The sequence below is a fragment of the Melanerpes formicivorus genome, unplaced genomic scaffold (genome assembly GCF_026170545.1).
Source record: "Melanerpes formicivorus ecotype bairdi unplaced genomic scaffold, bMelFor1.0.p_v2 SCAF_81, whole genome shotgun sequence".
Classification (NCBI taxonomy): domain Eukaryota; kingdom Metazoa; phylum Chordata; class Aves; order Piciformes; family Picidae; genus Melanerpes; species Melanerpes formicivorus.
The window spans coordinates 356,628-378,067 of NW_027142433.1; the positions used below are offsets into that span (position 1 = coordinate 356,628).

Consider the following 21,440-nt stretch of genomic DNA (forward strand, 5'->3'; position numbering starts at 1 on the left):
TGGGGTGTAATCTCCCTCTCTCCCTCTTTTGATTTATTTTATTTATTCTAGGACTCTGGTCATCACAAATAATTGTGCTGAGCCTCCCATAAATTAGAGACCTGTTTTGTTTGGGGAATTGACAGTTTGGGGGTTTTCTTAACAATGCTCAGTCTGAAAGAAAAACCACACATGCCACGAAGCAAACCTAACAGGATTTTTGTTTGCTGCTTTTCTCAAGGGTGGGAGCTGAACTGGTTAATGTGTGAGTGCGGCCAGCTCCAGCACACGCGTGCACACACACCCCACACACCCCCTCTGTTCGGGCTGGCTTCCTGCTGGGATGCGGGAGGGGAGGGGACTGGGCTTGTTTTCGCAAAGCCTGTTAAGTAAAGCTGTGTATTCAGCGCTGCTCAGCTCCAGCCCAGCTCTCTGGAAATCCTGTGCATGCTAGCTTGTCTTCATTTATTTTAGTCAATTAAACGATGGACTTCCCAGCCTGAAAAGATTCCCCCTGGTTCTGGCAGCAAGTGGGGAGGTGGGAAGGGCTGGGGCTGTCTTGCCTTTGGTGTCTCAGCTCACTGAGAATTCATGGGTGCTGGTGCTCCGCAGGGACCTTCAGACAAGCCTTCCCTTTCATGCTGGGGCTTGCCTCGTGCATCTGGGGTGCTGTGGCCCCATCCTGCTTTGGGACAAAAACCTCGGTGGCAGCTTTTCTGAGCCTTGGGCAGGCGCCTGCTTGCCCAGCTACCCTTGGATGGATTGGGTCAGCTGCCTGCCTTCCTCCTCTCGGCTGTGGTGGGTACATGACAGCCCCCGCCTGCTGCTGCCAACCGCCGTAGCTGCCTTCATCTCCCGGCTTTGTTGCCCTGGACTTAGCCTTGTTTCCTTGCACCAGGGCCCAGGCAGCTGCCCCTCCCCGACAGACTTTTGCAGCAGGATAGCCCACGATGAAGCAGTAGTTTATTGCAGCAGCTGTGTTCAGTCACAGTGAGTGTCCTCTCCCCATAGTGAGAGCTGGGAAGCACAGACGCATGTCCTTCTACACCCCTCAGGTGTCCTCATCCTACCATCATGCACAGGGACAGTGGGGTGGTGAGGGCTTGCCAGGCTGCACGTTGGCAGCTGCGTGGGTGTATGACTGACTGGGGGACACACCTTAGAATGATAGAATCAATAAGGTTGGAAATTACCTCAAAGATCAAGTCCCCCTTCGCTCCTAGTAAGCATCCCAGCCCCATGCCAGTCCTGCCAAGGAGTGAGAAAGGGCCTTTCAACCTCTGCCTCAGTGTGCTAGGGTCCCACCCTATGCCCCCATGTCAGTCCCCTATGGTCTGTCCCATTCCCCCACCCTCCCCAGCCTGTTGCTGTGGTCTGGCAGGGCCCTTTTCCCGTTTTCCCCCACCCGAGACTCACCAGGACTGCCCTCACCGTGGAGTATGTGCTGCCTGCAGCGAGCACCCCCTTGTCTCCTGCCCTTCTAGAAGTGGTCAGAGCTGACTCCGGGCAGGTCCCAGCAGTGCTGTCTTCTTGCTGAGCAGCCCAACACTCCTGTGCTGTGGCAGTAAGGGAGGGCTGCCTCTATCCCCAAATCTCTCCCTGCCTGTGCTGCCCTGCAGCCTTGGCCAGCCCAAGCCCCATCCCTGTCAGCTGGAGCTCTTTAATCTTTCCCATTTGGCAAATCTCTGGACTTGAGTTCTGAAGCTTTAATTCTGATTCAATGTTGTGGGCAAGTCACAGCCCTTCTTCACACTACAGAAAGGTGCTCCTGGGTTCATCATGCCAGCAGCTGCCTCCCAAATATGGCATTTTATTGGCCAAAGCTTCACACCTCTCTTCCTCAGCACCCTCAGCCTGTCAGTGCCCTGAGGGGGGGCTCCAGCCCATAAACCCCTCAGGAAACCCCAAGTTCAGAAAGACAAGGTGCAAGGTGGTGATGGGCAACATTAATTGTGCCAGGTTCCCATGCATCCCCTGGGGGACGGGGCTGCTGCTGCCCCATCTGCCCCAAAATCCAGGGAGGGAGGGGAAGGAAAAGCCTCCTGTAAACTTTCTACAATAGAGCCACAATGATGTGCTCTGACCTGGCCCTGGTAGCTGTACATCGTATGGCTGGGCAGGGCCTGGAAAGCTGAAGCATGTGGCTGAGAGGGGCTGGGCATGCCCAGAGGCTGCTCAGCTGTGGGATACTCTACCAGCACTCCTCATCCCTGCTCTGTTAGCTTCTTTTCCCCCCGCCCCCCAGTCAGATAAGACTGTGCAATTAGTGTCTGTACTCCCTGCTGCTTTCTCTCCTGTCAGATGATGGAGGGGGCTGAGCTCTGGGCTGCCACAGGGCACCAGCAATGTGGGATGCAGAGGGGATTGAAGGCTCTCTGGAGGAGAGCTTGGCTCTGCAGGGCTGCTCTTCTCTAGGCCAGCCTGCACTGGGGAGGTCTCCCCAAAACTGCTGCTGCTGGGGGAGGATCTGGGGGGCAGCAGTGATGCTCCTGCTTAGCTGGAGCCTGCAAACACAAACCATGGCCTCATAGCAGGGATCACTGCTTGCAACCAGGAAAAACATTTATTTTCAGGTGAGTCCCTCTCAAACAGCCTTCCCCTTGCTCCCACTGCCAACCCTGTCCAGCCTTTGCTATACCTTGACCCCCCTGCCACTACTGTAACTTCAGGATAGCTATGCTGGGTGCTCCCCAGGGTATGCTGGCACAGCATAGGGCTGGGTACCACCATGGCACATCCAAACCATGCTGCAGCTATAGAGAGGTGTTGCACTGGCTTGGCCAAGCTCTGGAGAAGCACTTAACCTCTCTCTGCTGCACTCAAGCATGACAGGATGTTGATGGAGGCGCCCGTGAGGATGTTTGTGGCCCTACGGTGGTGCACTGGGCACTCCCGGCCAAGCTGGGGAGAGCTGAGGAGCAAAGTGGAATGCCAAGGCACGGATGGGAGTGGCAGGGGCTGAGCCAGCATGTCCCCAGCCCCAGCTCATGCACGGGAGAGGCGCACAGGGTAGGTGACCATGTTGAAGCTGTCCCAGGCAAAGAGCTGCCGCTCGGTGGGGTTGTAGTCCACCATGCTGAGGTAGCGGAAGCGATTCTGGAAGGGGATGCTGAGGGCCCGGCTGGCACCAGTGGCTGTGTCGTAAGCGAAGTTAATAGTGGCATTGGGTGCCGAGTAGCTGCTGACGGTGTAGAGCGTGCCACAGATGACAAAGGAGTTGGCCACCCCCCGCTTGCGGATGTTGGTCTCCCAGGTCTGCTGGATGTCCAGCGTCTCGGGGTTCAGCTTGGAGAGGACGATGGCTCCTCTGGCCTTCTCGGTGCTGTAGATCACCCAGAGCCCTGTCTCGTCCACCGCCAGATCGATGTCAGTGTAGCCGCCCCAGGCGTAAGGGTACTGCCCGTGGTAGCCAGCGCCGGGGATCTCTCTCTCGGCCGTGACAGCCTCTTCCCGCAGGTCGTAGCGGGCCACGGCTCGGGAGCGGCGGGGCTGGAAGAAGAACCCCCCGCGGTAGATGACGGCCCCCGTGCTCTCCAGGGGCCGCGGCAAGATGTGCACCTTGTCGGGGTAGCCGCGGGCCAGTTGCTCGGCTGCCTCGTACTGGAAGAGCTGCCGGACCTCCGTGCCCACCGCGTCCACGCGCCAGGTGGTCTCCCGGGTGAAGGGGGTCACGGGCTCGGGGTCCTTCATCCATACGCCATACTTGCCGGCGATGGACTCTGCCCGGCCGAAGACGATCGGGTCCCCTACCCACACCAGCTCGCCGCAGCCTGCTCGGGGCGAGGAGGGGAGAGAAAGGGAGGTCACAGCTCGGCACGGCCCGGCTAGCCCCGCGCAGGGCCCCGCGGGGTGCGTGAGCCGGAGCACGGAGCCGCCCGGCCGTGCCGGTGGCGGTACCTGAGTCCTTGCCTCCCGGGCGGCCGGTCTCCTCCAGGAGACGGGACACAGGCACCTCGGTCCTCTCCGACTGCAGCTCCTGGTAGGCGAGGGGCTGCGGGTCCCATCGGGGGGCTGCAGGAGGGCCAGGCGCAGCGTGAACAGGGGCTGAGCCAGCCCCACTCAGCTCTGTGCCTGCTTTCATCGCCATCGGGGGCTCCGCGCCAAATTATTGCCCCACAAAGCGCCAATGCCTTGGTCAGGAGCCCGGTGCCCCATCTCAGTGAGTCCGGGCATATCCGTGACATGCTGACGGGGACCTCGCTCCGCAGCTGCTAACGCTGGTGCCCTCCCGGTGTGAGGTTTAATACTTGCTGGCAAGAAACTCTAACCCCCCCTAGATTAGTTTGGTTCCCCGCATGGCCCCTCTGCTGCGGGGCAAATGATGGGATAGGGCGAGCCCTGAGTGAGGGATGAGGAGGGGTTTAGTGCAATGGGTTGCGACACCTCACACCCCCACCCCCCCACACACCCGGGTAGGGCCGATCCCTACAGCAGGTGAGCATCCCGCCCGGGTCCCCAGGAGCCGGGAACAGCAGTACGTGGGGACCAGCAAAGGGATTTAAACAGCGCCTGGAAGGGATGCGGCGGCGGGGACTCGGTGGCCCCAGCACTTACCTTTGCCAGGCGCCCGCGGTGGGTCGCGACCGGGCCCCTCCCCGCCGGGGAGGCAGCGGTTGGCCCGCAGCCGTGTGATCTCCTGGGCGCTGCTCTCCAGCCGCCTGCCTAGCTCCTCTTTTTCCCTCTCCAGCCGCCCCTTCTCCTCCTCCAGCCGGGACTTGGCCCGCAGCAACTCGCTGTAGGCAGCTTCCAGGCGAGAGGCTGAAGCTGTTTGCTGGGGATCCCATGCGTCCCCCGCCTCCTTTCCCCGCGGCCCCGAGCTCCCCATGCCCCGCTCCCAGCTCTCCAGCCGGCTCAGGCGGGCGGCAAGGGAAGCCAGCTCAGCCCGCAGCTCCAGCACGCCACCGGCATCAGGGCAGGCGGCCTCGACGGGGCTGGCTACCGAGAATGAGTAGGTGCAACGGCCGGTGCTGTCATCGGCACGCCGGAGAAAAGCCTTCTCACCCCGGCAGCCCAGGGCCAGCCCCCCCCAGAACAGCAGCAAAGCCCCCAGCATGACCTCGTACCGGCCGTGCCCTCGGCACCTCCGCTCCGCCGCACGTCGGGCTCTGCCGCCCGCATTTATAGGACGGGCAGGAGGACGGCGGGGAGAGGGTCGGGGCAGCAGGGGGTGGGGGAACGGGACGGACGAGCCGGAACTTTCTAGATGCCTGCGGCGACGGCGGCTTTAGCCCAGTGGCAGCCGGCTCAACACCCCTCACCCCCCCTGCAGCCCGCGGCCGCCGCTAGAGGCTTTGCTACCGGGGCCGTCTGCCAGGGGCGATGCCAGGGGCCGAGACGGCCGGCCTTTCCCTGCCAGCAGCGGGGAGCCGAGCTGGGAGCGCTGCCAGCGCCCGCGCTCCCGAGGCGGCGTGCCGCCTTGCTCCGGCGGCGGCCCCTAGCCGGCAGAGCCCCGGCTCCCGCCCCCCGGGACCGGCCCCGCCCCCCGGGACCGGCCCCGCCCCCCGGCATCGGCAGCTCGGCACTCGGCGCGGCGGGCGGAGCGCCGAGGCGGTCGATGAGGCAGCTGCCTGGCCCCTGCTGCTGCCCGGCCCCTGCTGCTGCCCCGGCCATTTCCCGCCGGCCCGGCCCGAGGCGCGGCCCGGTAAGGGGGCTGCGGGGGGGAAGGCTGTATCGCCGCAGGGGTGGGGGGCACCGGCAGTGTTTGCCAGTGGGGTGGACGGGAACGGCGAGGCCGGGCGAAAGCGCAGGCGCCGGGCACCGGCAGCTCTGCCGCCACCGTCACCCCTCTCCTGACATCCCTCCTCTCTGGGGCCGTTACGTGACCCCGTCCTGGGCCTGTTTCGTTCTTCCTCCCTTTTTCTTCGCCCCACCCCTCCGAGTGTACCGGTGCGGGGCTCCGGCCGCCAGCGGGGCCCGCCGGGCACTCCGCCCCGTTCTCCCGGGCCCCGGCGAGGCGGGACGCGCGGCTCAGGCTCCGAGCACCGGGGTGAGCCGGCCGTTGCCTGCACCTCCCCTGCAGGCTTTTCCTCCCGGGCACGAAGCCGCGGCTCCCGCAGGCAGGGACTATGCCTCCGAAATTCAAGCGGCACCTGAACGACGAGGAGGTGACGGGCTCGGTGAAGAGCGAGCGGGTGAGTGCCGGCGGGGCCAGCCCCGGTGCCGGGGGCCGCAGCGAGCCCTTACTGACGTAGGGGTGCCCAGGGTAGGTGCCTGTAGCGGGCCGGTGAGTATTAAGATGCTCTGGGGACACCAAGGCCGCTGGCATTGTCTCTTGTGCCATTCACCGCCGGGCTGGTGTGGGCTAAGCTCCATCTCCCTTTGCTGAAGCTGTCAGCCATGGCCCAGAAGCCCAACAGAGTCACTGTTGATAGCAATACTTGGTTAGTGAGGGGACTGTCTGTGCAGCAAGCCTGGTCTGTGTTTTAAAACAACCCACATCAGCAGATATGACTGTTTTGAGGCCCTGTGCCAGTTCCTTTTGGCTGCCTCTATGGCCCTGAGGTCCCAGAGTGTTTCAGTCTCCTGCCTCTGCACAGAGCTTGGCCTGGGCTCTCCTCCCCATGCAGCAGCTGAAGGACTCATGTGAAGTTACTCTGTGCTTCACACTGAAGTTTTCTCCTGTCACCAAGGTCTCCCGATATTTCAGGGTTTGAAATAGGGGTCAGAGTGATACAGTTGCTTGTTTCAGACCAGGTTTGTCCTGGGACCATACTGTTGCTAAACCCAAGCTTAGGCTGCAGTCCAAAGTGTTGTGACAGCTCAGGATAGCTGTCAGGGAGAGGAAGGATCCTCTGTTGCCCAGAGCAATTTGCTCATCCCTTGAGGAGCTGATGGCTGCAATGATTGCATGGTCTCCTGGCTTGCTTAAGTTGAGCAAATGTGACAAGGATGGAAATGTAGGTAAGCTTCAAAATAAGAGCACTGTGCTTACAGGTGGGAGCCTGAGTTTATGCACAAGGGAAACAGCAGCTGCTGATGTGCTTCCGTGCCTACCCATTTAAGGTGCCACTTCCCTTTCTTGAGTGTTTTTAACCCTAAGTAGGTGTTACTGGAAGCCCTGAGCTTGACTAGGAAATTTGTGCTGCCCTGGTATGAGGAATGAACTCTACTAGCATCCACAACTTTGAGGCTGAAGTGAGGTTATGGGGTTGCTGTTGAAAGTCATCCCTCGGATCACCTGATGGGGGGTAGTGAGGAGCCCTTTGGCACAAAGCAGAGGACCTACCAGCCCACTCTGCTTTCCAGCCCAGTCATAGCCTTTGCCTAAGTTGGGGGTTTGGAAGAGCTGACCCCCCTGGATGTGCCATGCCTGCAGCCTAGTGTGTTTCTTTGCAGTTATCCTTCTTACACCTGCTGCTGTCGTAGCTGGAGAAACCCAAGTCCTTCAAGTCAGGAGTGGATCTGAATGCCCACACGGATGGGGTACCCCAGGGTGGCTGCAGGCAATGCTGACGTGTTTGGAGCAGCTGCTGTTGACAGAGCACAGTGCTGGGGGTCATCCCTTGAGCAGAGAGGGCTTTTTTTCAACAGCTGGCCTGCACAGGGGCTCTGTCTACAGCTTTAAGAGACTGGATGGGGCACTTGGTGCCATGGTTTAGTTGATTAGATGGTGTCGGATGATAGGTTGGACTCGATTATCTCAAAGGCCTCTTCCAACCTGGTTAATTCTATTCTATTCTATTTTTCCAAGTCAGGAGTCTGCTCTGCAGACACATTTGGCCTCTCCTGCGTTGCAGGGAGTCGAATTTGTCCCTGGAAGGGGGCTCTGAGCCTGCGCAGGCAGCTGGCCACTGACACAAACCCAGTTTGGCTCAGTGGCAGAGGCATGGCTGTCCCTGGCTGGAGCTGCAGGCCGGTGCTCTACAGGGATGATAGCAGTGGCACGGAGACATCCAGCTTAGCCCTTGGTCACGAGCAGAGAGAAGCAGCACGGCTCCAGACACCTAGGAACTGTGGCTGATCCTCCCCCAGGGAGGGCTTACACGTAACCTGTAGCTGGAGGATGCTGGCTGCATCCTAAGGCCTGGAAGGAGGTGTGCAGGGGTGGCTGCTCATTGATGAGCTGCTCTGTGTTTTTCAGAGGAACCTGTTGGAGGAGGATTCAGATGAAGAGGAAGACTTTTTCTTGTGAGTTTCTGAATGGCTGCTGCAGGGAATGCAATGTGTTAACTGCCTGCTGCTCTGAGGCTGGAGGTGTCGAGTACCAAGAGCTGCTCCCTGCCATACAGAGGGGGGCTTGGGATGATCTCCCAGAGACTTGGCATTGAGTGTGAATTCAGACTCACCAGGTGTGACTTCTGTAAGGTGGGATGTCTCACGTACCCTGAGACATGGGAGGGACTGCTGGGAGGCATGAGAGCAAGCCTCCATCCTCAAGGCATTGATTCTCTCCTGCATATGTTTTGAAGTCTGGTTTAAAAACAGCTTTTTGTTGTGCCTTCCATCCTGATTGCTTTCTCCTCTGCTTGCAGGAGAGGGCCTTCTGGACCAAGATTTGGACCCAGAAATGACAAGATCAGGCAGTAAGTTGTTGTTCCTCAGTGTCACAGAGATGTGAGCTCCTGCTGCTGCCTTACTGAGTATTTCTGTGTGGTTCTGAATATGAACACGGCTGGTGCTTGCTTGCCTTTCATTGATATTTCCTACCCTATGGCCCAGATAAGGGAAATCTCAGATTTGAATCAAGCTGTCAACAAACTGTGCATTAATAGAGCTAAAGGGATAGGATTGTTTCACAGTAGCTTGGTGGAGTTCCTGAGGCCCTTCCTGTATGCTGCTGCTGACCTGTTGTGTGTTTTTTGTAAGGCTTTTTCCAGAGCATCAACCCTGAATTTTAACCTTTCCCAGCATCATTTCTGTTGCTGTTTGTTTTCTTGCTTCTTTTCTTCATCCTGTAAACTTGCTCCTCAGCGTTTCAAGGACCCAAGTGGTCAGGAACATGCTTTGGGCAACAGCTGGTCTTCTGGACTCCTCTTCTCCAGACAAAAGCCTGATAAAAGTGACCTGGAGATGAGCAGTGACTCAGTGGGGTCAGAGCAGCTGGAAAACAGGAAGCTATTACAGCTGGAGGAGGATTGCTGACTGTATGAGGGCAAGAAGGAAGGAGTGAATGCTCTGGATCCTTCTCCCGTCGAGTCACTTCCTGGGTGATGCTGGTTCTAGGCCCCAGTTTGTCCCGCCTCCTCCTATGAGTGATGTGATGTGGTACCTCATGGAAAGGGGGGTGGATATTCACAGCCCCTCGTTTGCATTGCAGTGTTTCCTTTGCTGACCCCTGCAGAGCCAGAAGAGGGGTCTGTGTGGGGACCAGTGGCCAGGCACTACTCAGTGTTGCTCCTGAGCAGGGATTTTTCTCATGCCAGGAAGAAGCCAGCGCAGCGCTGAGATGACTCATGGCCAACGACAGCGTCAGGCAGTGCTTGCTTCTGTGCCCACTTGCCACCTTACCTTGAGGGGCAAAGTGCATTGCAGTTACTGAGGCAATGCTCAGTCACTGCTTTTTCAGAGGCCTTCTGCTCCCTCCAGAGTGTGAGGGTGATGTTGGTGGAGGCACGCTGGTCTTCAGAGTAGGTCAGTGGGGACAAAGCCTCTCTTCTAGGGCAGGGCCAGGCTTATCTGGCATGAATAAGAAGGATGAGAATTGGTTTTATGAGTGGGGTCCTGCTTCCATAAAAAGATGGAGAGGGGGTGACATCCTTCATCCTCCCCTACCAGAAAGTATTTGCAGAGTGTCTTCTGCCTTCCCTGTGTAGTGGGAGGAAATAGGAGTTCTGTTCCTGCTGTCTTGGCCAGGCAGAAGGGAGTGGGGGCTTAGGTAGAGGACAGCACCACAGCTGTGAAGGGGAGAAAACCAAAAAGAGTTCACTGGGGAGCTGGCAGGCTCACAGGTCTGATGTGACAAATGCCAGCACGTGTAAGGCTTGCCCGTTGCCAGGGGCTGCCTGGCTGGTGGACCTGGAATGGGATATGTCACTTGAGGCAGCGAGTGGCTACATCTGTCCAGTCTTTAGAGCACCTCTTACAAACCAGTCTCTATTTTCTGCTCTCATTAATGTCCATTGCTTTGCTTTATAAGCACTTGCATCATTCAGCCCTCACTTCTTGTCTTGGGACTGCTCAAACCAGCCCTTGTGCTGCATGGATTGATGCCTGGTCTTGTAACCATGCAGCTTGCTCTGCTTTCAGCAAAGGAGAAAGAAGCTTGGGTTGCTGCTGAGACACTGTAAGGGAAGGACATTTTAAGGAGGAATTTGGATTGCAGAGGCATGGTTGGGCAACCCTAGAAGGACTAGAAGGACAGGGGACGTTGTCTGCAAAGTCCCCTGGGTACCAGCCCTCATGAACCAAGGGGTTCAGGAGGGTTGGACCTACTTCAAACAGGAGCTCTTGAAGGCACAGGAACTGGCGGTTCCCACGTGCCGGAAGGCAAGCCGGCAGGGAAGGCGACCAGCCTGGATGAGCAAGCAGCTCCTGGAGGAGTTAAGGGGGAAGAAGAGGCTGTGTCACCTTTGGAAGGAGGGGAAGGCTTCTCGAGGTATGTTCAAGGAAGCTGTTAGATTATGTAGGAATAAAATTAGGGAGGCTAAGGCCCAGCTGGAACTGAAGCTGAACACCTCAGTCAAAGACAATAAAAAGCACTTTTACAACTATATTAACAATAAGAAGAAGGGCAGGAAGAACCTGCACTCCCTGGTGGACCTGGAGGGGAACACGGTGACTGAAGATGAGGAGAAAGCTGAGGTCCTGAACACCTTCTTTGCCTCAATGTTTAACAGCAAGGCAGGAGGAGTTCAGGACGAGTGGCCTCCGGAGCTGGGCGATGGGGTCGGGGAGCAGTGTGGTGCCCTGGAAATCCATGAGGAGTTAGTTCGGGACCTGCTGAGTCACTTGGACACTCACAAGTCCATGGGACCGGATGGGATCCATCCTAGGGTGCTGAGAGAGCTGGCAGATGTGCTAGCTAGGCCACTCTCCATCATTTTCCTCCAGTCCTGGCTCACAGGTGAGGTCCCAGATGACTGGAAGCTGGCCAAGGTGGTTCCCATCCACAAGAAGGGTTGGATGGAGGAACCTGGAAACTCCAGGCCGGTCAGCCTGACCTCAGTGCCAGGGAAAGTGATGGAGCAGATTATCCTGGCGGCAATAACTGCACCTGAAGGATGGCCAAGGGCTCAGGTCCAGCCAGCGTGGATTTAGGAAGGGCAGATCCTGCCTCTCCAACCTGATCTCTTTCTATGATCAGGTGACTGCCTGGTGGATGTGGGGAGGCCTGTGGATGTGGTCTGCCTGGACTTCAGCAAGGCCTTTGACACCGTCCCCCACAGCAAACTGCTGACTAAGCTGTCAGCCCCTGGCTTGGACCACTACACTCTGTGCTGGGTTAGGAACTGGCTGGAGGGCTGGGCCCAGAGAGTGGTCGTGAACGGTGCCACATCCAGCTGGAGGCCAGTCACCAGTGGTGTCCCCCAGGGATCAGTGCTGGGCCCTGTCCTCTTCAACATCTTCATCGATGATCTGGATGAGGGGGTCGAGTCAGCCATCAGCAAGTTTGCAGATGACACCAAGTTGGGGGCAGATGTTAGTCAGTTAGAGGGTAGAAAGGCTCTGCAGAGGGACCTCGACCGACTGGACAGATGGGCAGAGTCCAATGGGATGGCTTTCAACAAGTCCAAGTGCCAGGGGCTGCACTTTGGCTACGGCAATCCCATGCAGAGCTACAGGCTGGGGTCGGAGTGGCTGAGAGCTCCCAAACAGAGAGGGACCTGGGGGTGCTGATCGACAGCCACCTGAATATGAGCCAGCAGTGTGCCCAGGTGGCCAGGAGGGCCAATGGCATCCTGGCCTGCATTAGGAACAGTGTGGCCAGCAGGAGCAGGGAGGTCATAGTGCCCCTGGACTCTGCTTTGGTTAGGCTGCACCTCGAGTCCTGTGTCCAGTTCTGGGCCCCTCAGTTTAAGAAGGACATCGAAACACTTGAAGGTGTCCAGAGAAGGGCAACAAGGCTGGGGAGAGGCCTTGAGCACAGCCCTGTGAGGAGAGGCTGAGGGAGCTGGGGTTGCTTAGCCTGGAGAAGAGGAGGCTCAGGAGTGACCTCATTGCCCTCTACAACTCCCTGAAGGGTGGTTGTAGCCAGGAAGGGGTTGGCCTCTTCTCCCAGGCACCCAGCACCAGAACAAGGGGACACAGTCTCAAGCTGCGCCAGGGGAGGTTCAGACTCGAGGTGAGGAGGAAGTTCTTCACCGAGCGAGTTGTTCGTCATTGGAACGGGTTGCCCAGGGAGGTGGTGGAGTCATCGACCCTGGAGGCGTTCAAGGGGAGATTGGACGTGGCACTTGGTGCCATGGGCTAGGCATGGGGTCTGTGTTGATAGGTTGGACTCGATGATCCTCAAGGTCCTTTCCAACCTAAGTGATACTGTGATACTGTGACTGTAGCTGTATGGGACTGAAGGAATGAAGTGTGAAGAGAGGTGTAGAAGGAAACTGGATAGAGGATTGGGTGGAGGAAAAAGTGATAGGATTATGGGAGCAGAAGTGCAGAACATGTTGAATGTGAGGGACAAGGCTGGAAACGTTTACTAGTTGTCCTTGCCAGCAAAAGGGCTTGGGTCAGGGTGGAGAGTTTGGCAGCAGAGACCCTCCAGGCTGGCAAAGCTGCAGAAAGAGGCGGTGGGGAACACTGCAAACCTTGTAGGGAAAAGAGGGGAGTTAGAGCCAGTAACAGTGACAGGAGGATTCATGGCAGACCTCTCCATGCTGTGTTTGCTCAGGCTCTGTTGTCCCAATAGCTGTTCAGTTGGGAGGGATGCTCCTGTGCTGATTAAGTGGCAACATGGGATCCCTTAGGCTCCCTCTGAGACCTCCCTGACCCTGACAGGTAGCTTTTAACAGGCTTTTATCCACTTCCCCAAAGTTAGAAAGAGCAGGTAAAGGAGAGAGAGCTGATGCCTCTTCTCTGCCTTCACTTCCAAGCTTCATGAGAACTCAGCGTGTGTTGTGAGAGCTCTTAGTGCCTTTTTGAGGGAAGGTGAAATGCTCATCGTCCACCTGGGTGTCTTCAGAATAGGAGCCTCTCATCACAGGCCATCTTTTCAAACCCAATATTAACATCACCCTCTTTTAATGCACTGCTTGACTGCTTTTGCTGCTGGCATTTCTGCTTGCAGGCAGCAGTGCTGCTCAATGTGGGCTTCTGCTTGCAGTGAGGATGAGGCTTGGCATGCTGCTGTGGTTCCTGGGGAGCCACGTCTTGGTCCCTGTGATTCCCTGGTGCTGCTGCTGAGGGTGGCCAGCACCCCTGGCCTCAGGGCTTGGTCCCAGTGTCTCTGTCTGGCTGTGGGCCCCACATTATGTCCCAAGGAGGGGGAGGGTTTGGGGGATGGTTTGAAGCTTCCCAGGGCCTGACCACTCATTGCAAGTGTCTGGTTGTGCAGTGGACCCCAGCCATAGTCCAGGACTCCTTTGATACCAAAAGCATGTTGTTGGGCCCTATTTGGTATAATCTTTCCAAGGAGGCTTAGGCTGCTGTCTTCCTCACAGCTGTGAGGAAGCAGCAACCTAAACCCAGTGCTGATACCCCGTTCCTGAAGAGAGCAGGGCTGTCTGCTGGGCAGCCCCTCTGCAGAGGGCTGTGCCTTGGGGAGTAGAGTGCTGGCACTGTCTGTCTGGCTTGGCTCCCCATCCTGTTCCCTCTTCCCTGGGTTACTGCCACAGCGAGGGGCGCTTGGGTGTAATTTGCACCAAAATACACAGCACTATTAATATCACTGGGGTGGAAAATCCAAGTGTGTCGTCCTGGCTGTAAACAGCCAGCTTGGAGACAGGCAACAGCCTTGAGCAGCACATCCCATGGTCTGTGCAGGGCCTGTTTACAACCTCTGAAGAATGCAGCACTGTTGCTAGCCCAACACCCTGGCCAGCCCAGGGAGTTTTTCAGCAGCTGGCTCCGTGCAGCTGAAATGGAAAGGCTTATTCCTCCTGCTCTGGGCCCAGGAAGGCACAAGTTGGTTAAGAGGAGTCTAAACCTAGCTGAGCACCGCTGTGTCTCTTGTTGCTTTGCCAGTGTACACTTGCTGTCCTTGGTAAAAGCATCATGTTTGCAGCAATTAGTAAGGAGGAGAGTCACAGGAGATATATTTGATACTTTTGCCTTGCTCCCTTTCCTGGCAGGTATCTATTCTGCTTTATTTCTTCTCTTGGAAATCTGGCAGGGGTGAAGCAGATGAGATGTGTGTGTGTGTCAAAAGCCAATAGCTCCCTAGCAGGAAAAACACTTTGCACTGGAAGATTCATTCTCTCTTGCTACATAAATGAGAAGATATCCTCTTCTCATTGCAACTTGAGTTTGCAGCCTCCAGCATGTGAAACCGGGGGAAATTTTGAAGCTGCTGGCTCATGTGTAGACTGAGCATCTTTCACCCCATCCTGGTGAGGCATTTTTCCCTCCCCCCAGGTTTTTCTGTTGCATCAGATACCAAAAAGTGTTGGGGTGCTCAAATGTGTCTGCGTTCCATGGGAGTTAGGCACCTCAACACATGCAAGAGTTTAAGCCTTGGTTTATCTCTGTTTCCATTCCCCATCTGTGAGATGTTCTCTTGGGGCTGGAGCACAGCAGGCCCAGGCTATGGGCAGGCAGCAAAGGTGTGCCACGTCTTGCCAGCAGCTCAGGTGAGATGCTTGAGCAGGTTGGGTCTGTGCTGGTGTGCTGGTACACACTAGAGCTGCCTGAAGTTGCACACCTGCCTGCTCTGCCTTAAGCTCTTGAAGGTGCCCTGGGGGTGCAGCAGCATGTCCAGGCTCTGGCCTGTGCTGGTGGGGCCGTGGAAGGCTTGCATTATGCTGCACGTTCCTAGATACGTCGTAGCCTTGCGTGCTCCTGCTCCTTAGTCGTTACAAGATAACTTGGTTACAAATCTGTTGTGGGAAGAAATCTCTTTGTTTTGAAGCCAGCAAACGATTACAGAAACATTTACATACTGCAAATGGCCTTCTGCCTGTGCAACTGCTGTCTGAGGCCTGAGTTTTGCCAAGCTGGCTCCAGTGGGACAGCAGATGTCTCTGCTTTTCCTCTCTTGCCCCAAGCCATAGCCGTGTTGTTGGCATCTCTGAGCTGGGACTTGTCTGCTGTGCTGAGGTGAGGAAGGCCCCGTGGCAGAGCATGACTCTTCCTCACCTACTGCCCCAAGGAGGGGCCACAGGACCACGCATGTCCTGCCTGGGGTGGACATTTTGTTCCACAGGGTACTTCCACCTGTGCCCAGGCAGTGTCTGCCTGAGTCCTCAGTGCCACGTTCTGCACCTTCCCCATGGTGGTGGCTCTGCTGCTCGCCTCCTAACTTGGGAAACAAATGGATCAGAAGAGGCCTGTGAGCATGGGGCACATTCCTGCCGAGAGACACTGGGGATTATCTGTGCCTCTTTCCTCCAGATAAACTCCTAGCAGGCAGCTGCCCTCAGCACGGAAGGCAGGAGCTGCCCCCACAGGGCGCAGATGAGTGCACGGCGACGCCACTCCCCTGTACCCTGTGATGCAGGGACCCAGGGAAGCAGGTTCCTTCCCTGCGGGATCCTAAAGGAAGCAAATGTTCACGTGCACTGCGGGAGTCCAGCGTGTGCCAGGCAAGGGCTGCTGGCTCAGAAACTGCCTTCAGAGGGGTTGCCTGGTGTTGCAGCTCCAGGAGCTGCAGTGCGGGGAGCCCGACCTGAGGTGCTAAGATGGGAAGCCCCTTCATGTTCGAAGATCTGGACCACTTTCTAGAGCTTTTAGGGGAGAAGAAAGCCTTTTCTTTCAGTGCCTTCCCTTGCCTCATTTTGGAATGCTAAATGTGAGCAGGGCCTCTGCTTCTCCACTGGGACCACTCTTGCTTGGTGCAGCTGCTTCTTGTGTGTGTGTCTCGGTGCAAGTGCCTGCTCCGTGAGAGGCACGTACCTGCTATGGAGACAAGCTCACAATGACTCATTTCTCCCGTGTCTCGAATGAATGAATTAAAGGCATGGTGGCTAGGACAGGGCCTCGTCCTCATTCTGTAGGGCCCCATTGATTTGCAGTAGGCAAATTGCCCTTTCTCACTGCCTCGGTTTCCTGGGCCGTGGTGGGGGATGTGCTGTCCTGGTTGTACCAAGTACTCTGAGCACAGGTCCTAGATAATGACTGTAAGTGGTGCAGCTGAGCCTGGGGCTCCTGTAAAAAGCCTGATTTGGCAAATAACAGCATTGATCTCTTGCGTCTGTGAGATGGCAGTGGGGAGGAGAAGGGTTTGTGTGGGTCCAGATAGGAAGGTGATGTGACTGGATAATCTGGGGAGTGGGATAGCATGGATCCTAAGCAGGCACCCACAAAAGATGAGGGGGTAGCAACCCTTCTCTCTGGGGACACCAGTGCCACGCTGTCAATAGGAGCTGTGTGGTTTTGGTAACATAGAGAGCAGCCAGAACTTGTTTGTGCTTATATTTAGCAAGTGCAGGATGCATTTTTATATGCTTCAAGTGCTTAAATGTATTTTAATCAAGGCAACCTAAGCTGTCAAACCTGAGACTTAGGCAGAGCGAGCGGCCTGGGAGCTATTTCTGTTCTGTTGCCCTGTGTGTAGCATTGCCTCCAGGATGCTGCTGTTGCCATTTGCTTTCTGGGAACAGTATGTCTTGAGCAATGTATTGTCTCCCTAGGGCCCCAAGAAATGTCTTATTTCTATCTTCAGGAAAGTAAAAGTGTGTTAGCTCCAAAGTACACACCAGAATGGAGCAGTATTTTTCCACCAGGAGAATTTTTCTCTCTTACCAATGTGGAGTGAATAAATGCATTTATAATAACCCTGTGGGTATGATTTAGGCTACTGTTCACTGAAACAACTACCCACAGAGTTGCATAACCTGTGAGGAGATGGTTTATAATAGATGGTTTCGTTCACATCAGCCATTTCTTTACTGACCGTTTGATGCCCCTGGCAAAGGGGGTTTCATTCAGCAGCTTTGTTCCTGGAGTGGGGAACATACCTTGCTTTGATTTCACTCCACTGCAAAGGTGCAGTGCAAGGTTCTGTGATACCTGGAAAAGATAAGGTGCAGCTTTTATATGATTTTTTTTTTCCCTTTGTGAGCTCTGCCCTTTGCCCACTGACAGCAATCAGGTGGCATTTGCATGTTAATGCTTCTGCTGACTCCCCAGCACTCTCCTTGAGCCCCATGTGTTCTCTCACCCTACCTGGGACTGCCAGAGACCCACCCCAGGTGATGCCATCCCTGTGGCTTTCTCGGCATCCCACCAACCTTCCTCCACTCTGTCCCTCACTGCTGCTCTCTTTGATTTTTGTCATAAGCTCTCTGTTCCTACCAGGCTGGGCAGCTGCAGCTGATGGGGGCTGATGTTGCAGCATAGCTGGTGGTGCTCACCCCTGCTCCTCACACTGCCTTTGCTCTGCTCTAGTGTCCAGAACCAGGTGGATGAAGTCATTGATGTTATGCAGGAGAACATCACAAAGGTGATCGAACGAGGCGAGCGGCTGGATGACCTGCAGGATAAATCAGGTGTGACACTAAGTGCAGCTCTGCTGCCTCCTTCCCCTGGTTGTCTTCTTCACTGCTCCACCAGCTCAGGAAGTGCCGAATCACAGACCTGGGCTTGTGTTTCTGTCCTTACTGGGAGCACTTGTCCCGCCTTGGGTGCAGAACTGATTTTTCTGCCGACACTGTCCTCTTCCCACCTCAGCCTCCTGCTGCTGGGTGCAGGGCAGCAGCTCGGGGGCGCTGGGTGCTGTGCTGCAGTCGGTCGTTCAAGCAGAGGTGGGTTGGTCTGTGTCTGAGCAGCCACTAGCTGCAGCTCCCTGCTGGCACGCCTGGCAGACCCTGTGCTCAGAGGACAGCCGGCACAAAGGGGGCTCAGAGGGACCGGCAGGCCTCTGCGTGCTGCGGCGCAGGGCGGCACACCGCTGCGGCTTTGGTGAATCACGCTGTGGTTGGGGCTCCTCCCCTGACGCTGAGTTTATTGCCTGGAGCTCCGCGGGTGCCCTGCCGGTGCCGCTGAATTGCCTCCTGTCCTTCCTCCACAGAAAGTCTATCAGACAACGCCACAGCCTTCAGCAACAGAGCCAAGCAGCTGCGCAGACAGATGTGGTGGCGAGGCTGCAAGGTGAGCAGGAACAGGCAGGGCTGGCTGTGTGGAAGGGTGGCTACCTGCCCTCCCTAGGAGGGAATGGAGGGGCTTTACTTCCTAGTTGAAAAGGCTGGAAGGCAAAGGTCAAAGCAGCTACCCGTGACACCCTGTGTCATGCTCCTCTGTGCTCCTCTTGCAGATGAAGGCAATCATAGCATTGGTGGCAGTCATTGTCCTGCTTGTGATCATTGGTGAGTAGCTCCAGATCACCCCAGCCATGTCTGGCATTGAAAGACTTGTGGCACCCCACACTGTGAGCAGCACTGTGGTGCTGTTGTCCCCAGGGGAGAGTACCTGAGCCACTCCTGTTGGACCCTAATCTGCCTTAAAGAGTCCTAAATGGTGCCTGTATACCACTTCATGCTGCTGTTCTGCAAGGTTTAAACACAGAGGGGCAGGCTCAAACCAAATCCTACTGACTGGGGCCAAAGAAAGCCAACGTTGCCCTGCCCTGATAGCATTGCACTGATTCAGGGTTGGCACCGACTGATCCTGAGGCTGGTGGGAGTAGATGGAAGAGTTCCAGACCAGAGCGATATCTCCCAAAGGCCTCTCCACATACATCAACCATCTTGCAATGGGTCTGCCCTCTGCAAACGCTCCTCCCTGAAGCTCACAGGCTGCTTAATTTTCAGGAGGTAACTGTTGTGGCCTTGTTGATCACTTTCCCTGCCATCTGCCCTTTCTGGTCTGTCTGGAGCTCCCCAGAGTAGAGATTTTGCTGCTGTTCTGAGCACACAGGTGGTAATGACCAGAGTGTGCTTCTTCCAGGCAGGAGTACTTCAGGCCTCTGCCTGCAGAATGATGTGCTCCAGGGTTCTAGGCAGCCCAGCACAGCTCTTCTGTGCCACTGGCTCCAGAGGGTTTTTTCTCCCACCAGCTGTGGCTGGGGGGCACCTCTGTAACTGTTCTCATTTATTTTGGCAAACTCCTCGTGGTCTGTTGTCCTGCTGACACACAGCCTGCAGCAGGAGAGGCAGAGCTGGCAGAGAGAGAGACTGATGGAAAATCCCATCTGGTTTAGTTTTGGGAAGCTGGAAGGAGATGCAGATGGCAGGAAACGTTGTCTAGCAGCTGCAGGCAGCAGATTTCATTAGCATGGGCTTGGCAACACACTTGCCCTCCCCTGCTGGGTTCGTTCATTACAGAATGGGGAGATGTCTGCCTGGGGATGGTGTTGCTTGTGAAGGTGTATGGCTGAGACCTTGTTTCTTTGTTTTTTCTAGTACCAATAGTCTTGAAGTACCACACCTGATGGGGCAGCTGGAGGCTTTGGTGGAGCTGGCACTGGGATAACCAGACTGCTGTGTAATTTAAGTGAGATGTCTGTATATAGCTTGAAGTTGTTTTGCTCCAAGAAGCCAGGAGGCAGCAGCAAGTAGCCAGTTCTGAAAGTGTTTTAAGAACTGCCAAATGGTTATTGTTTTTGTTTTTCTGGTTGAGTACCTGCTCCTGCAGCCAGAAATTTTTTTATAACAGAGGATTCCATTCCCAAACTGCCTGCTGTGTGGGGTTTGAGTCTCTTGTTTGGAGCTGGCTACTTGCCACTACAGTTTATCTGTATATATGGTCTAATATTTAATAATAATAATACCATTTAAGCAGTTCCCTGCTGCCTGCTGTGGAATGCAGCAGGGACTCTGTCCTTTCCAAGCAAAGGAGAGGAGCAGCATAGCATTATCTTACAGGGAACAGACCCTTACAAGGGTGGTCTGCTCTTATTGAAAAAAAGATAATGAAAAAATTAGGTTTTGCAGTCCAGAAGACTTTCTGGTCCTGCCATGGGAATGCACAGGCTCAGTGTTTTCAGTATTGCTGCTTACAGCTGTAACTAAAGACATTCCAGTAAACCTATTTTTGACTGTACACCTGGAGTTCCTGCATGTCTTAATCATGTAGTGGAGGTCATTCAGGGCTCTCTGCTGCCAGGAGTCCCTGGGAAAGGGCTGTTGCAGTGTTTTCTTCACCAGAAAGAAGTGTGTGTAAAGCCCAGCTATCAGCCCAGTGATACAGGAGACACAGCAGGGGGACAGCAACTCTCCTGAAACCAGTCCAGGGTAAACAAGCCCAGCTCATACTCAGAACCCTTCCCCTGGCTCTGGTGGTTGTGGTCCTGCATGTCAGCCCTTTTTACTTCCTTGCAATCCAGTGGGCTGGGGGTTGTGCCGAGAGAGATGCACTGCAGTGCTTGGGGAGGTGTAGGAGCCCCTGTGCTTCACTGAACAGGAGCTGAGCTCCCACATCCATGGGTGAGGTTGTTGCATTTTAGCTGCCTTCATCCTTGGTCTTGGGTGCTGATGGCATTTCTATCTGCTTCTCATTTTTGGGACTCTTGTGCCTTCCAGCCCTGAGTGTGGGACTTGAGCTGAGCCAAGACCAGGCTCTCCTGCTTCTTTTTGCTCTCTCTGATCTGATGAGAGAGAATTGTCCTGCTTAGTGTGTGTCTGAAGTAATGATGGAGAGGGGAAACGGTGCCCCAGAGAATTCCCTGTGCCATGTTCCACCCTCCTCTTCCAAACCTGCCCCCAGGATAGTTTCCACCTGAGTGACTCTGTGGCTCCATGCAGAGAAGGGGATTAAAGCTGAGCACAGCAGGCTGGAGGGTGGGATGTGATTACAAGCTCTTCTTGCCCAACTGGAATGCAAACAGGGCTTTTCCCCTCTGCTGGCCCTGCTCCCTCCAGGTGGGAATTAGAAGGCCAAGCTGGGTTTTTCCTCTTGGAAGTGTAACCTGGTTTTAAGATGATGAAGCCAGTGTAAGGGACGAAAATCATCCTGCCTATACCTTTGGCTACTCTCCACTGGCAAAATAACACAGAAGGTGGATGATGAGGGACAGGGTTAATTGCACTGAGCCTGCATAAGGCCCATGCTGAGCCTGCTCTGGCCTGCCTGCTAGGGAACGCTATACTCTTGCTGCTGGAGAGTCCTGTCAGTACATCTGCCTTTCTCTCCCAGTCCCACCTTGCTGCTGCCAACTATAGAAGGACCTTGGTGCTGCAGCAGCATGTCAGGATTTCAGATCCCTTCTGGCATCAGGTCTGAGCAGCAGAAGTTAGTTTTGCAGTAGTTTGCTAGCTGGCTTTAAAGCTGGGCTGAGACCCTTGGAAAATGGATGCTGGTAGGATGAAGGCTTCATGGCAACCCCACTGTGCTGAAGCACTGTTACAGCTGCCAAAGTTGGGGCTTGGTGCTGTGCCCTCCAGAGTCCTGTCCTTGCTTGCTTTGGCAGACCTCAGTTAGCAGCATGTCCTCAGGGAGAGCTTCCAGATACTGTTAAACTCCCTTCAGTGCAGGCACTGGTGTACCACCCT

The 21,440-nt window shown here is 55.7% G+C and overlaps 2 protein-coding genes across 4 annotated transcripts; one reads left to right on the top strand and one right to left on the bottom strand.

The window, feature by feature from the left end:
- Window positions 1-1,670: 1,670 nt before the first annotated feature.
- Window positions 1,671-5,398, bottom strand: MYOC (myocilin). Of its 2 annotated transcripts, XM_068164528.1 has the most exons (3): window positions 4,534-5,397; window positions 3,877-3,990; window positions 1,671-3,749 (listed from the first exon to the last, which is right to left on the bottom strand). In XM_068164528.1, exons 1-3 carry the CDS (start codon window positions 5,030-5,032, stop codon window positions 2,965-2,967), a joined length of 1,398 nt encoding a protein of 465 aa, XP_068020629.1. In that variant the 5' UTR covers window positions 5,033-5,397; the 3' UTR covers window positions 1,671-2,964. The 2 variants fall into 2 exon arrangements, with proteins under 2 accessions (XP_068020629.1, XP_068020630.1); XM_068164529.1 differs by lacking the exon at window positions 3,877-3,990 and having other exon boundaries at window positions 4,534-5,398.
- A 116-nt stretch (window positions 5,399-5,514) lies between these two features.
- VAMP4 (vesicle associated membrane protein 4) lies at window positions 5,515-19,987 on the top strand. 2 transcript variants are annotated; one of them, XM_068164567.1, is made up of 8 exons: window positions 5,515-5,620; window positions 5,999-6,110; window positions 8,060-8,106; window positions 8,451-8,501; window positions 17,401-17,501; window positions 18,023-18,102; window positions 18,266-18,317; window positions 19,353-19,987. In XM_068164567.1, the coding sequence occupies exons 2-8, from the start codon at window positions 6,045-6,047 to the stop codon at window positions 19,379-19,381; spliced, it is 426 nt and encodes a 141-aa protein (XP_068020668.1). In that variant the 5' UTR covers window positions 5,515-5,620; window positions 5,999-6,044; the 3' UTR covers window positions 19,382-19,987. The 2 variants fall into 2 exon arrangements, with proteins under 2 accessions (XP_068020668.1, XP_068020667.1); XM_068164566.1 differs by lacking the exon at window positions 19,353-19,987 and adding an exon at window positions 18,601-19,346.
- The last annotated feature ends 1,453 nt before the right edge of the window (window positions 19,988-21,440 follow it).